General features: G+C 45.3%; 1 protein-coding gene across 1 annotated transcript in view; it reads left to right on the forward strand.

Annotated features, from left to right (window-relative positions):
• Window positions 1-16,375, forward strand: part of Tbc1d22a (TBC1 domain family member 22A) — a 288,481-nt gene that overhangs the window by 103,290 nt on the left and 168,816 nt on the right. The window contains exon 8 of the mRNA XM_075960266.1: window positions 9,335-9,449. Coding sequence (XP_075816381.1) covers window positions 9,335-9,449 — 115 coding nt within the window. The remainder of the gene's footprint in view (window positions 1-9,334; window positions 9,450-16,375) is intronic.

The raw sequence follows: 16,375 nt of genomic DNA on the forward strand, positions 1-16,375 counted from the left end.
TATTGGCATGGTAGCTTCATGAGATAGAAGTTGATTAGCGTCCTCAGAGCTAGTTGTTTGTCAGACGACTGGTTGCCACTGTGCACTTGACTTTAACCTCAGAGTCCAAGCCGCTGCTTGGTGCTCTTGCTCACATTTGCATCCCACTAGCAGGGAATTAATATGACACAGATAGGAAGAGCAGGCACATCCCTTTGAAGTCATATGAGTTGGCAGTGTGGTACTGCTTGTACCCCGGTGACTTAGTTTGGTGACATGGAGTTACTTCACTGGACATAGATGGGAAAATGAAGCAGCATCCTGAGAACAGAATTTCACATGGCAGCTTGGTGGGGCTCAGGGGTGTTTTCTGAAATCAGGCTTTCACCTCCCCCCCCCCCAAACTCCAGTATTGATATTTGAAAGAAAAGTTAGCCACCTTTCACTTTTAGTTCCTGCCCGTTTTGTTGAATGAAGTCCATCTGAGACGACTTGTGGCACTTAGCTATTGGGGCTAGTCCTGTGTGTTTGTTGAAGATCTGTATTCAAGTGCAGATGTTGGCAACTTCAGTATTTGCGCAGGGGCCTTTCCTCCACAGCCATCCTGTTGTCTGTCCTTTGCTTCTTAGAGCAGCCAGAGTAAGAAGAAGTAAGAGACTGCTCCAAGGTTGCTGCTGAGACACGATACCTTGTTACACCTGAACAGACCCAGCGTAGTGAACCACATAGGCTGTGAAACCCAAGCTTTGACCTGCAACTCTGAGTGGACCTAGGAGCTTCCTGTGACTGGGAAAGAAGGGATGTTTTTCGAACTCAGGTCCCAGTGGAGCATCAGCCTCTTCTGTCAGACATCAAATGTTTTATGAGTGGAGGTGGCAGTATGCCTAGGTCCAGATCCTGGTCCCCATATGCCTCGTGTGCTTGGGGTGGGGGTGGGAGCTGGGGGCAGGTGCTGTTCTCTGCTCTGTAGCCCCTGTTGACAGGACTCCTGATCTGCTGGTGCACCTGTGCTTGCCAGGTGACTGGCAGCAGCCCCCTGTTCCCTCCTTGTCATGACTGTGCTGCAGTATCCATGCCCTCATCTGATGTTTACTGTCCACATCACCACGAGCTGTGCTGAGATGCTGAGTGGGAACCACCTTGCTGTTACTCTGTCCTTGGTCTGCAGGCTCTGCCAGGGAGAAGCTGCCCCTTCCTTCTCACTGCGCCCCGATTCTTCTTACAGGTCTTCCTTCCCCCTACTGTGCATTTAGAGCAGTGGATAGTGACACCGGCATTCCCACAGCCTAGCAGTGCTGAGGCTGCCGTGTCTCCCACATTGGTTTTGCTCCTTGTCACTTTACTTGATGTCTTAGTTATGGTTCTGTTGCTATGAGGAGACACCGTGACCAACACAACTTATTGAAGAAAGCATTTACTTGGGGGCTCGTGTACAGTTTCAGAGGGTGAGTCCACGATCATTGTGGTGGAGAGCATGGCAGCAGACAGCAGCCATGGTGCTGGAGCAGTGACTGAGATCTGACATCTGATCAGAAGTTGCAAGCAGAGAGAGAGGGGAGTCTGAGCCTGATGTGGGCTGTTGAAACCTCAGAGCCCACCCCTAGTGACACACTTCCCTAGTGACACCCCTTCTTCAACAAAGTCACATGTCCTAGTCCTTCCCAAACAGTCCCCAACTAGAACTAGACATTCAAATATATGAGCCATTCTCATTCAAACCACTACACTTGGTATCATGGTTCCTTTTTAAATTATTTTTAATTCACAAATGGGGCCACAGGAAATTTTACTTGCTATTGAATCAGTTCATCAAACTTTTTTGGTGTCTGTCAGATAAGAATTGGTCTATCAATCATTCCTCTTCTTGATTTTTATGGCAAAAACATCAGAGCAGAAGACTGGCTGCCTTTAACATATATGCCCAAGTTAAAGAAATCTAAGATTTAATTTAATTTTTAATTTCAAGTCTCCACTGTCAGACCCAAGACAGAGAATGGTGTTGGTGTCTTTGAAGTCCCTTCTTTTTCCTCAAGCTCCTCTATATGATATAAGTAACCCCTGAGATAATGGTGGCTCTCTAGTTTTTTTGTCATGGTTTTGCCATGTGGCATCTGTATGGACTGCTACTCATTATGGTAGGCATTGATAGACGGTCCTAGCAGTGTGCTTATGTGTAGTGCTCCTTGGGCAGTGCGCCCCTGAGTATGCCTGTCCTTTATAGTGGTAGATGTTGACAGATGGTGTTAGCAGTGTGCGCTAGCTAGTGTGTTTCATAAGGGTGTTTTTGTTCATACATAAAGTACTTTGAATGGATTTATCTGAGTATTACATATCTATGTGTTCCCTATTCCCTAATGTTTTCATTTTTACTTTAAAAAAGCTAATCATACAGTATAATGGATTTCATTAAAACATTTTACACATGTATGTACTTTGCTTGCGTTCCTGCCATTAATTATCCTTTCTTCTGCCTTGCTCGCTTGCCACTTGTTCCTTTCCTGAAACCTAATTAGTCTCTTCTAGTTCTCTCTCCTTTTCCCTCCCTCCCTCCCTCCCTCCCTCCCTCCCTCCCTCCCTCCCTCCCTCCCTCCCTCTGCCCCCTCCCCCTCATGTATACACACACATACACAAACACATACACTCATGACCATATTCTGCACATAAGAGAAACATGATAATCATCTGAATCTAGCTTATTTCACTTAACGTGATGCATTCCAGTTCCATCCATTTTCCTGTAGATGGCAGAATTTCATCTTTTATAGCTGAATAAAACTTGATTATCTACATTCACCACATATACCACATTTTCTTTCTCTCTCTCATTTTTCTTATTTTTGAAGACAGGGTTTCTTTCTGTAGCCTTGCAGACCAGGCTGGCATTGAACTCACAGAGATCCACCTGCCTCTGCCTCCTGAGTGCTGGGATTAAAGGCGTGTGCCACCACTGCCTGGCTACCATGTTTTCTTTATTCATTCATCTGTTAATGGATTTGGCTGTTGTGCATAGCCTTGCATAACCATACTTAATTCTCTCCAGCTAAATACCCAGAAATGATGTAGGAAGATCATATGGCAGTTCTGTTTTGGGTGTGTTAAGGACACTCTATACTGAAATCCTAGGGGCTGCACGTGTCTACATTCTCCCAGCTGTGGGGTAAGGTGTCTCCTTCCCACTAGCGTTAGTTATTGTTTGAAGGGTAGCCTCTCATTTTGGAGTGAGATAGACTTTCAAAGAAGTTCGGTTTTGTTATTTCCCTCATAGCTAAAGCTGCTGAAAACTTGTTCATATATTAATTGGCTCTATGTATTTCCCTTTTAGAGACTTGTGTGGTCAGTTCATTTGCCTGTTTATTGATGGGATGAGGTTTCGGTGTTCAGCTTTTTGTGGTTTTTGTAGATTCTGGATATCAACCGCCTGTCAGAGGACAAATTGCTCCCTCCATTCTGCATGCCATCTCTACACTCTTGTCTCATACAATCCAATTTGTCAGTTCTTGCTGGGGTTTCCCAGACCACTGAAGTCCTAGTCCTGTGTTTTCCTCTTAGGTTCAAAGTTTGAGGTCTTAGTAAAGTCCGTCATCTGTTTTGAATTGATTTTTTTAAACTTGGTTGAGAGATAGAATCTAAGTCATTTTCCTCTAGTGGTTTAGAAAAGGCTGTGTTTCCTTCAGTGCATGCTTTGGCACCCACGGAAAGTCAGGTAGGTGTAGCTCCATGGGCTTGTTTCTGGGTCTTGGGTTCTATTCCCTTGGTCTGTGTTTCTGTAGTGTACTTTGGCTCAGGGATTGTGATGGCTCCATCATTGCTCCTTTGCTTCTGGCTTGTCCTTCTCCATGTGCATTTCTGAAATGGTCCCCATGTGGAGAGCCAGTTGTGGCCCTGGCCACCAGCAACCACTTGTTTGCTGTCTGTCGGGATTTCCAATGTGCTGGGACTCCTTCCCCTGGCCTTGGCTCCCTTGGTTTGTCTGTCTTCTTTGTTCTGACTAGTCCTTGATTATTGCCTCCTTGAGTCTTGTGGGCTAGGTAAAGCCACCTACGCCTGGTTCTGTTCCTTGATTGCTTCTACCTTTCCTTGTGTGTTAAGGTCAGCTGGCTAGGTCTTGTGGACTTTCACAACTTGAGTTGCATCTGTTGATTAGTTTGGAGAGAACTAATATTTTGTTTTTGTGTTTACTTAGTTTTTGTCCTTAGTTTTAAAAGATTAATTTTATTTTATATCTATGCATATTTACCTATACTACATACATGCAGAAGCCTGCTGAGACTGGAAGAGGATGTCAGATCTCTTGGAACTAGAATTATATACAATTGTGAGCTACCATGTAGGTTCTCTGGAAGAGCAGCAAGTACTCTTATCCACTGAGCCATCTCTCTAGCTCCCCTTGTCTTTATATTTAAAAAAGTTTCTTACTTATACTTTTCTTATTTTCTTATTTACTTATTTATTTGATGTATAAGGGTGTTTTGCATGCATCTGTCTGTGTACCATGTGCATGCCTGGTGTTCATAGAGGCCAGACGATGCTGTGATATCATCTTGGAACTGGAATTACAGATGACTGTGAGTTGCCATGCGGACTGGAAATGAAACCCAGGTCCTCTGTGAGAGCAGCTGGTGCTTTACTTACTTGAGTCATTTCTTCAGCCTCACTTTTCTTTAACTTTAAATAGAGTTTTTACCTTGACAACCTGTGAAATGTGCTCAGACAGTCTTATAGTATCTTTTAAATTTTCACTTTCATTGTCTTACTGTTTTATTGTCAATATATAGAGTGTTAATACTAGGGTTAATGCCATTGCGAATGTAGAAAGTGCTAGGGACACAGCACAGTTGGAATCTTGATTCATAGTGTGTACCTCATGTGACAATATGGTTGACTTTTTGAGACACACTTCAGGCTTGTTATAGACGTTTGCGTTTTAAAGATTTATTTATATTTTTGTTTATGTGTGTGTCTGTGTGAATTGATGCCATGTGTGTTCAAGTGCCCATGGAGGTCAGAAGAGGACATCAGACTCCTTGGAATTGGAGTTAGAGGCATTTGTGATATGCCTGAGCCAGCTCTTCAGACCCTCAGTGTGTTCTCCACTTCTGTTTTGTTTCATTCATCAGGTTAGGACTGGTTTTTCTCCTTAGTATTCTGTGCTGTTGGAGTTTAATATGAGAAACCCACAGGTCTTCCCAGCATGGGCTGCTCCCCTCTCAGAGAGACTTTGGCGGTAGTGTGTGCTGTGGTGGCAGGATCATTTATTTATTTATTTAATTTATTTATTTTACATTTCTGACACCAGGTTTGATATGGAATCCTGAGCAAAGTGACATTTTGTTGGGCCTCATGAGTCCTGGGCATGAGATCCAGTGTAACTTCCTAAGCCTAACTTGAGTTTGGTGAGGCCTAGTGTAACTTCTTGAGCCTAGCTTGAGTTTGGAGACCTGTCTCTGGCTACCCAACCTAGGCCTGCCTCTGCCCAGCCACTGCTAATGTGGCAGAATCATTCACCTTTATTCCTTGGTCTGCCTCGGCCCATCCCAGGCTTCTCCACCCCCATCAAAACCCTATATAAGTCCCTGCTTGATACCATTAACCGAGATCCTGCTTTGACAGACTCCAGACTCAGTGGGTGTGTTTCTCTCCGGTGGCCAAATGGGGGAGGGCGGCTGCTGGGTCGTACAACACTCACCATCCCGCTCAGCCCCAGGGAAAGTCTGGCCGGTCCGGCTCTGCCCCTGCTCTTTTCACTGACCCTGTTTCCCTTTTAGTGTACAGAACATCTTGGTTCCCTCATGTGTGCTGAGTGGCTATGTTTGGTTCTGCAGAGGAAGCGTATGGTGGATGTTTGATAAGGCATACCAAGTAAGGACAGGTGTGCTCAGACTCTGTACGTGTGTGCGCGTGGGCATGCGCGTGCGTGCCTATACGTGAACATGTGTATTTGAATGTGTTTGTGTACGTGTGTATGCATGCATGTATGCTCACCCACGTAGTTTGTATTGAGGCAAGGGGTTGCTGTTCGCATATCTTTCTCTGTTGCTTCTTCACGGTATGTTTTGAGACAGAGCTTCACTGAATCTAGAGCCTATGCTAGGGGTCTATCCATCTCTCTCCCTCTCCCCTCCCAGTGCTGGAGTTCCAGTCATGCTCCTCATAATTCAACTTCTTTTATGTGGGTGCTGGAATTCTGAACTCAGGGCCCCGTGCCTACATAGCAGGGACTTAACCTACTGAGCCACATCCCCAGCCTGGCCACTTGATTTCTTCAGACATGGGGTAACGTGTGATAGTGAGTATTTCATTAGCAAGTTTAAGAAAAGAGCCTTTAGGAAGAGTTCAGAGTTTGTGCTACTTTTGATGCAGTCCCCCACTAGCAGACATGGATATCAAGAATGGTGAACAGACTCTAAGAACTAATAATGTCTTTGAGTGTCCATGGTCAAGGCCTCTCCGACCAGTATATTTCCAGTAGGCACATCCATGGAGCAAGGGTCTCTCTTTGCTATGCCCATTGGTGAATCATCCATGCTTCTCCACATCTTCAGCATAAGTTAATGTCCTGTGCCTCATATGACCTCCTTGTATATGCTCTTTGCTGTGCTGACCCTGCCTCCACTGATGTTCCTGTTAATGCGAGCACATTGCTTCTACCCTTCTGCTCAAAGTGCTCAAAAATCCAAGTTTTTTTTTTCTTCTCATGGAATTGTGGGCTCTATGAAGAATGACCCCACTCCCCAGAACACTTTCAGATGATATGGCAAAAGATTTTCAGGAATTGTTAAGTGACTGTGGAATCAGGACTGGTTTTGCCACTCCAGCCACCACCCACTGACTGGAAGTCAGCTTTAGCTTCTTCTCTAGCTGCCTGTGCCTGTGCCTGTTCCGTGTGGTTCTGGGTAAGCTAGGTCTTTGAGATCATCGAGACAGGTCTGGTAGCATCAGACTTGGACAGCTGAGCTGACTGAAAGCTTGCCTTTGCTCATAGAAACTGGAGTATTTCTGGATTTTTCTGAGGAGTGCAGCCTGCTCTTTGAGCTACAGGAGTGGTGAGGTGTGCTAGGTCACTAGTAGCTGGCAAAGGCCTGCTTTGAGACTCCCTCAGGGGCACTGTTGGCTCTCTGTAGAGAAACTGGAGAGCACTGGCCTCCCAATTGCAAGTTGGGCTCATCTGTCCTCAAAACACACTCTGTGCTTCTAGTGCCTGTGTTCCCCCAGGAAGGTGCTGTGCCTTACTCTTGGGTGGTCCCGATAGACCTTGAGTCCCACTGACAGAGGCTGGTTGCTTGGAGCCTAAGTCTTAGAGCTCAGGCCAACTCAGGTCTTTATCCCCAACTTTCTCAGGCCTTTCATGATGTGTCCTGTTTGCCTCTGTGGGTATGAACAGATGGAGCTCTCCTTCTGGTTGGCTGTGGCAGTCCCCTGTGCACTGAGCACCTGTACTGTGGATTTGTTAGTGTGGATGTGTCCCAAGTCAGCATTGACTTTCTTTCCTTGGTTGCCTCCGTTTTTTATATTTTTGATCCAGTGTGTCTCACTAACCTTGATGCTCTTAGATTCGGTGAGGCAGACTGGACAGTGAGCTCCAGAGATTTGCTACCTATTTCTGCCCCTAAGATCGGGATTATAGCCATCTCTGACTTTTCATATGTATTCCTACCTGAGGTCCTTGTGCTATAGGGTGGCACTTTGTGCCTGTGCTGTCTCCCCAGCCTCTGAGCTCGTTTTTACTTTATTTTAGTTGTTTAGTGGTGCTAGTGATTGTATTCAGGACCCTCACCCATGCTAGGCAAGTGCTCGGTTAGCGATCTGTGCCCCAGCCTCTGAACTTGTTTAAATATTCATTTCTCTCTAGGAAACTTGACTGATGGAAAATGTATATGAATCTATATGCATGAGTGTGTCACTCATTCAGCAAATATTGAGCTGGCGCCTGCTGTGCTACAGGTGGTGCTTGCTTGTTATTCACTCGAGCAGCGGGGTGATGATGCACTGGTGTGGGAGTGGGGCTGCCTTTCAGGGCTCATCTTGCCACTGGTAAACTCCTTGTTTTGGGATCAGAGAATGTGCTTGTGTGGGCTCTAGGCCTCTCCTCTGTAAGTCATGGGTTGATGTGTTTTGGGGCTCTAGACTACCAAGCCCAGCCATACATAGGGGATGCAGGTGATGTAGGAAGGGCCTGATGTCCCAGAGTGTGCTGGCTCTTCAAGATTTGGTGTGCTCAGAGGGTCTGCGACTCTTTTATTCATTTGAGCATTCTTTCACTGCCATTACTGTACTGCTTGCCTGTGTGAGGTCGGGCAGAGTAGTAAGACCTGGCCTTGGCTGGCTTTGGAGCCCAGTACTAAGCAGGAGCCACCAGGGAATGACAGTGGGAAGGACGGGAAACCAGAGAGTCACAAAGTAGGACGTGACTGTCTTTTCCATAGAAAAGGTGGGCAGGGAGCAGACAGTGCAGAAAGGAATTGTTGAACTGGTCTCAAATACCAGAACTTAGTTTATCTAGAAGCAAGGAGAAGCCCTTAGGGCTGTGGGAACTGAGATGGCAACCTCCTGGGCTCTCAGGATGGTACAGAATGTGGGTACTGGCTAGAAGAGGCTTTTGGTTTGGGGAGAGCGGGCCACTATGCTTATGGATCAACAGTAGGTCTTTAAGCCTTGGTGGGGATGTGCATACATATGTGTGGGTGGCCTGGGTGGTGTGATTCTGTTGTACCTTGATAAGATTAATCTTAAGAGTGAAGATGGAGGAGAGTGAGTGGGTTGAAAGAGGACATTGAAGAGGAAGGGTCAGTCGAAGGTGAGTGTCCTGAGGAAGAAGGAAGCCAGGATAATTTTTACATTTGTGGCTCAGGAAGCTGGGTGCCTAAATGTGTCTTCTTGGATAGAGACAACTTTCTAGGAAATTAAGAAATCTATTTACCTTGTGGGGACATGGATGCATGTACATGTACATGAGAAATGGATACATTCATGTGTGCTATATCCCTCCTTCCCTCCCTTCCTTCTACCCCCTCCCACTTCCCACTGACCTGCCCAACCATCTATCTCTAAGAAGAGAGCCATTGTTTACCAAGCCCTGCTCTGCTCTCCATCCCTGTGGTCTGCTGGTCTCCAGGGAGCATAGAAGCTAGTGCTAATGGTGGGGAAGAACTGAACTCCGGGATTGGTAAAGTACTATGGTGCTGTGAACCAATAAAAAGTTAAGATCATTGGACTTTCGCAAAGAAACTGGAATTGATATCTGTCTATGTTTTGTGCCTTAGTATTGAAGACCGTGAGAAATATTGATGGCATATATTTTAAGTAAATTTTTACTATGTTCATTTCTTGCTTTACTGCCAATTCCATTTTCTTTCAGATTTTCGAAAGGATCTTGTTTATATGGGCTATCCGACACCCTGCCAGTGGATACGTTCAGGGGATAAACGACCTGGTCACTCCGTTCTTCGTGGTCTTCATTTGCGAGTATATAGGTAGGCGCACACCACAACACTGTGCCTCCTGGATGCCCAGTGTGAGCTTCAGTGGATCCGCTCTGTTCTCTGCACAGTTATATCTGTGCTGAAAAGCCTTTCAGCATCACAATACTAATGAGTGACAGTTGTGTTGGTCAGGGCTCTCTAGAAGGACAGATCTTATAGATTCTGTCTGTCTGTCTGTCTGTCTGTCTGTCTGTCTGTCTGTCATCCTTCCATCTAGGGGATTTATTAGAATTGTTTATAGGCTGTGGTCTAGCTAGTCCCAGAATGGCTCTCTACCAGTGGAAGGCCCAAGAATCCAGTAGTTTTTTAGTCCCTAAGGCTGATGTTTCAGCTGGTCTTCAGTATGTGGTAGAATCCTGAAGAAGTAGGCCAGTGAAGGAAGGTACTTTCTAGCAAGAATTAGAACAAGCAGGCAAAGAGCAAAAGCTTCCTTCTTCTATGTCCTTTATATAGGCTGCCAGCAGAAGCAGTAGCCAGACAGCCTGTGAGTTTTAGTTAATTCCAGGTGTAGTCAAGTTGACAACCAAGAATAGCCGTTACAGTCATGGAGAGGGACAGTCTTATCCTTGAGGCCAGCTTTAAAAAAAAAAAAAAAACCAAAACACTTTGAAATCCACACTCAGCCACTGCAGATATGCTCACAACTGACAATACCCCATTAAAAAAAATACTAAATGTGGAGAAATGAGTCTATTTGGGAATTTGGGTTTTCCTAGTGGCCACTGACTTTCAGGGCTTCATTTCACTGGGTAAGGCTAATGTGGTTGATATCCAGTGACTTGTGTCTAAGCTGTGAGCCAGGCATGCTTTGGTTGACTTTTCAGAATCTTCTAATTCTGACATCAGTAGCATTGATTTGAAGAATTACATGCAAATTGTTAGCTGTGTGAGGGGTAGACTGTACCTGCATCTTTAAAAAAAATTAGAGCTTGTTTTGTATGTGTGTGTGTAGGTAGGTTGGGTGGCAGGTAGGGAGGTAGGTAGATACATGCCCCAGCATGCCTGTGGAGGCCAGAGGGCAATTTGTGGAAGTCTTTTCTCTCCGTCCGCCATGTGGGTATTGGGGATTGGACCCAGGTTTTCAGGCTTGGCAGCAAGCCTCTTTGCCCACTGAGGCCCCTTGCCTGCTCATGTGTCCTTTTCTTTCATTTGCATTAGAGTAGCAAACTGTAAAATGATATTACTTGCTCCAAGCACTTCTAAGTTTATAAAAAGTCTGATTAGTGATGTGTACACTTTCTGATTCATTTGTGGAAACAAATTGAGTACAAAGGCGGGGTCATTCTTCAGCTCCAGCATCGCATTTAAAATTGACAGTGTTTGTTCCCTGAGCCCCTCCTCATCTGGAGAGATGGGATCACTCAAGGACAGGTCACCCCGAGGATGAAAATACATCCAGTGAGCGGATTGTATCATGGGTCATTGCTAAGCAACTAGGGAGAGCCACTGCTTACTCTCTGCATCTCTGTCCTCCCCTGCATGTCTGAGAGGTAACAAGGGTGCTCCTGATGGTCCTTAGAGCAGTAGGGCCTCTGTCTATGGCCCTCAGTTAATGGAGAAGTTCAATCACAATGCTTAGAGGACTGATGGTCCAGGCTAAATGGAGCGTTTGATTAATGTGGTAAATACGTTTGCTTTAACTGCTTTATCACTGACTTATGTTGTAAGACCCAAGCATTTCTTAATGCATTTCCTGATTATTAGCAGACAGGGTGAATGGCGAAGACTGTGTGTTAATTGTCCAGGAGAAACAATGATTGGAGGAGGTAGGGACTATGCTCTGAGTCAGTTCTGAACTGGGTGCAGATGCATTCCTACTTGAACATACACACACACATGCGTGCGTGCATGCATGCACTTGGACATACATATGTACAGATACAAATGAACACACACACATATGAACTTATGTACACACACTAAATAAATAAGTTAAAACTATTTTTTTCTAATTAGACAGTGGAGGCACATTCCTTTAATCCCAGTATTTGGGAGGCAGAGACAGGCAGATCTCTAAGTTCAAGGCCAGTCTAGTTTACAGAGCGAGTTTCAGGATAGCCAAGGCTACACAGAGAAAAAAAAAATTTAAGTTACAGTATGTAGAGAAATAGCCCAGTGTGGAGAAAAAACTGGGCCCGAGAAAGATGAATTGGTGACCATAGCAGTGTGTTGGAGAGCTTTAGGGAGATGGACTGTTTTCACAGAGAACGTTCTGAACTGTTATTACAGCCGGAGATTGAGGATGACCCAGACTTGCAGACCTGGGTTGGCATTCCTGCAGGCTCCGAGAAAAGGAATGTGCATGGGCTGTGTCTCAGAAGTTTTGATAAGTGCAGGCAATCACTGCTCTGGACCAGCCCTGAGAAGGGCAGGTCTTAGGGGCTTGGATGTGGGGGGGAGGCTCTACATCACCTTCAAGGTCATTACAGCCAAGGGAAGAGGATAGGGTCCTAGAGAATGGGCCCAGGTGGGAGACAGGCAAGCAGATGAACCCTTTGGCTACTATGACTCAATTTATACGAGCCCTTCTGGGTGTCTGCATTTTCCTCAGGACTGTCTCGTGGGTGTGTCATGCTGCAGAGTAGGAGTTTGGCAAATCCATCTGGATTGCATCCCTACGATGTTTATCTGCTGTGCAGTTAAGAGCCAGACTTTTAAACCCATGTAAGAGAGTGTTGCCACTTTTGGGAAGTACAGATAATGGGGAAAGGATAGGTGGGAGCCCTCGACCTCCCCTCGTTGGTGCACTCTTCTGGGATTCCTCCTCTAGTTGCTGAGGAGTCTCTTGGGTTCCTGGGGCACAGTAAAGGTTAGCAGATGGGAGGAGGGTGGTCATGCAGCCTGTGGTCACTTGTGACACAGTAAAGGTTAGCAGATGGGAGGAGGGTGGTCATGCAGCCTGTGGTCATTTGTGGGTGACAGTGATTTTGGTGCTCCCTCTGAGTCCTCTTCTGCACACCTGTATTTGTGCAATTGGCAGCACACTGTGTTCTTACTGCTTTTCTTGCATGATTGTAACATATGCTTTCTCTATTGTATTGAGACATCTTTCTGAGGCTCATTCCTGCCTCCTGCATGTCGTAGTCTGTGAGATAATGTCGTATAATTCATGAACTCATTCTGCTGCTATTGGATTTTTTAAAGCCCCCCCCAATATATTTTTTAAGTAAATCCTATACTTTTCAAACAGCCACTATCATATTTTGTCCAAGAATGTTAAATTTGGCTTAAAATTAAGAAACATTATTTCATCATCTAGAATCACACATTTTCAGCAGAGTATGTATTTTAGTTTAAATAAATATTTTGAGCATAGGGAAAAAAAAACAACAAAGATGCATTCCCCCCACGCATCTCTGCTATTTCAATTTAGAAACAATTTTGACCAGGCACTTTGGGCTGATACCTCAGGGTAATTGAATGTTCGTTGGCTGCACGGGGAGAATGACGATGGCTGTTCTGCCAGATGAAGACTATCTCACAGTGGATTCTTGCTCAGGAGGTTTAATCTCAGGTTGATTTGATTCTGTATGTCATCTTCCCATAAATTACTCTTGAAAGCAAACATGGCAGGGGACTGGAACAAACAATGCATTTTCCTATGAGCATTAAGAATATTTATTTCTGTGTTTCCTGTGTAAGTCAGAGTTTCAGAAGTACAGCTTGCTCTTAGCATTGCTTTCTGGAGAGGATGTTCCTGACCATGGTTAACGTAGGTAGAGCTGCTGCGCTGTATCCAGTGTATTGGCACAGGAAGCACATTCCTACTGGACAACTGGACACTAGCTGGGTTGCCCTCCAGTTTGTGTGACCACCGGAGTCAGGCTTTGAGGAACCGTGAGAGGATGAAGTGCTGCTCGAATCTCATTCAGGGTCAGTTTTAGCAGTGTGTGCTTTTGTGTGGGCTTCACTCTTACTTCACTGTACATGTCTTTCTCATGTGTGATGTGAGCCTGGACAGCAGCTAAATTCATCTGCCCGCTTCCTCCAGTGGGGAAATGCTACTGCTGTCCACAGGTTGTTTCCAAGCCTGTGGAGGCAAATCCAGAGTGTTGTGTACAGTGCAGTTTCTGTGGCAGCTGTCATCCAGGAGGAAGCGGAGATGGTGTAAGTGGCCTAGAGTGTGACTGACCCAGCCGTCCTGGCTTGCAGATTCCCAGTGCCTATAAATTTACAGGCATTTTCAAAATGCCAGAGCAGTGCACTTCTGCTGACAGATTGGAAAACACATTTGGTCACAGTGTGGCCACATGGGCCAGGAGATGTCCCTGGGAGGTGCGGAGTCTTCTTAGGTCTTGTCAGTGCACTGTTGTACATGGTAGCCATGATGTTGTGTGCGCATATTTCAGGATTGTTTTCTTTTTACTCTTTTAGTATTTGCAAAGCCATCCAACATTTGAAAAGAAATGTTTAAAAATTGGTTATGTAATAGTTATACTAATGGGTAGGAAAACTCAGCAGAAGACCAGTCAAAGTTTGGGAGATGGAGGACCATCTGCTGGTCACTTTGCAAGAACAAAGGACATGCTCATTCTTAGGGCATAGGGCACTCGCTCCATGCTAGACAGGTGCTGACACTCAGAGGAACCTTGTGAGAATCAGGCATGCTGTGCTTTAGACTGTAGCATCAGAACGGAAATCAGTGGCCATCTGACAAAACTGGAAATTTTAGAACTCAGAACGGGCATGAGGAGCCCTGTGAGATGAAGAAGGTGAACGTGAAGCACAGAAGCTGAGGGTGCAGCCGGTTAGAGCCCACGCAGACCCATAGTTGAACTGACTGCACTAAGAAGTGCTCTCAAGCTGTTGAGGTTGCTTGCTGACACTGGAAGAACAAACGAAAGCAGGAACAGACAGAAGACGGGGAGGGGTGTGCCAGACTAGAAGAGAAATAAATGAGATGTAGAGCAGAAGAGAGAAAGTCTGCACAGCTTTAGCTGAACTGAGTAGGTTGGAGGAAGGGAAAGAGGAAGGCACTCAAGTAATTGACACCGATAATTTCAGAAATGCAGAGCACCAAGGGATTTCATGAGTAACCCCCAAGTAAATGCAGAACGGAGGGATTGCACAGAAGGCACTGGTTTCCAAGCTGTGCTAACTAATTCTGTATAGCCAGGCTGATGGCCAGACACCAGTGTGTGTTGCTGCAGACGTGAATTTGTGAGTGACATTTAAATCAGTTGCCTTTGAGTTGAGCAGACAACCCCCAATGTATAAGTGTGCCTCCTCCTAGTCACTTGAAGGCAGTGACCAGAAAGTGTTGTCCTGGAGGAAGCAGGGATTCCTTACATGTGTAGCCTGTGGTTGAGTTGCTAGCTTTTTGGTCTGCTCTACTTACCTGTAGATTTTAGATTTGCTGTTCTCCACAGTCCTGTGGGCCAGTTTCTGGAAATTAGTTTCTTCCCCTCCCTCCACATGTTTATAGGTATAATATAGATCTATATCTTATGCATGTATGAGATTGGATGTAATATCTAAAACAGCTCCATAATGCCCAGGCCATATGTGTGATAACCCAAAGTTTTTTCAACAAAAGAGGGAGGAACATTTTTACACTCACCATGCAGGGCCATTGTTGCCCCAGGAGCAGAAACAGATGGGAGACCCTGCAAGAAGAAAACTACACACTGAGATTCCTTAACAAATGCCAGCAAGCCAGGTGTAGCAAAGTGGATAAAGGGATTCTGTATTGTGAGAAGTAGAATTTACTCCATGACTTCAAGAATGCTTCAGTGTATGAAAATCAATATAATATCCTTTATCTACAGACTAAAGACTAAAACCAAGTGATTATGCCATTTAATATAGAAAAAAATATTGACAAAACCCAATGTAGCCTAACCCTTTGGAGGTAAAAACATTTACAAATGAGTGCTAGAAGGAATTGCCATATTAGGACAGCTAATAAAGGTGATGCTTTACTTATGCAAAGGAGTAAAGCATCATCTGGCTCTCACATGACGTTAAGTGAACCACAGACCCATGTCTAAGAGTTCTTGAGAAGCCAGGCATGGTGGTGCACATCTTTAATGACAGAACTCAGGGGTTCAAGGCCAGCCTCAGCTACATAGTAAGATCCTGGTTCAAAAATTTAAAAAGAAGAAAGCATTATGAGATGGGGGGGGGGGGAGAAATCAGCTATCATGACCTGGGTTAGACCATCTTTTCTCAGATACCATGCCAGAAGCAAAAGAGACAAAAGCAAAACCCAGGCTTCCTCAAATGAAAATGTTTGTATTGTAAATGGTACCCTCAAGTATAAAACCACAAACCTAAGAATGGGGAAGTGTATGCAAATTATAAGTATGCTGAAATATCTGGTGTGTACAGAGACCCTTATAACTTGATAAGATGACCTGCTTCAAAGAGGGCAAAGGGTTTCAGTGGACATTTCTCCAAAGACGATATGCGAATGGCCAATAAAAACGCATGGAAATATTCACTATCAGTCACCAGGGAAGACAATGGGAGCCAGTTCTTCCTACTCCCATAGACAGGATGGCAGTAACAAGTGCTGTGGTCTGAATGTGTACTGCCCCCCGCCCCTCGGCTCATGTGTTTGGGCACTTGCTCCCAGCTGCTGGTGCTGCTATGGACCCCCATGAGGTGGAGTCTGTCTAAAGGAAGGGGTCACCTGTGTTAGGCTTTGAAATTTTGTGCCTCCACCCCTCCCCGCCCCCATCTGTTGTCTGCTTTCTAACTGGTACAATGTAACCAGCAAGCTCGCCCTCCTGCCACCATGTCTCCCATGCCGTACTGCTCTGCGCTCTCAGACTTAGCCACGACAAACCCCTTTGTTGCTTCTTGCCAGGCATTGCGTCCCAGCAACAGAAATGTGGGTGTGGGGATTGCCTGGGAATGAGTACAGGGTTTCTTCTGGAGGTGTAACATGTTACATTAGATGGTGATTGCGATTG

The sequence above is a fragment of the Microtus pennsylvanicus genome, chromosome 2 (genome assembly GCF_037038515.1).
Source record: "Microtus pennsylvanicus isolate mMicPen1 chromosome 2, mMicPen1.hap1, whole genome shotgun sequence".
NCBI lineage: Eukaryota > Metazoa > Chordata > Mammalia > Rodentia > Cricetidae > Microtus > Microtus pennsylvanicus.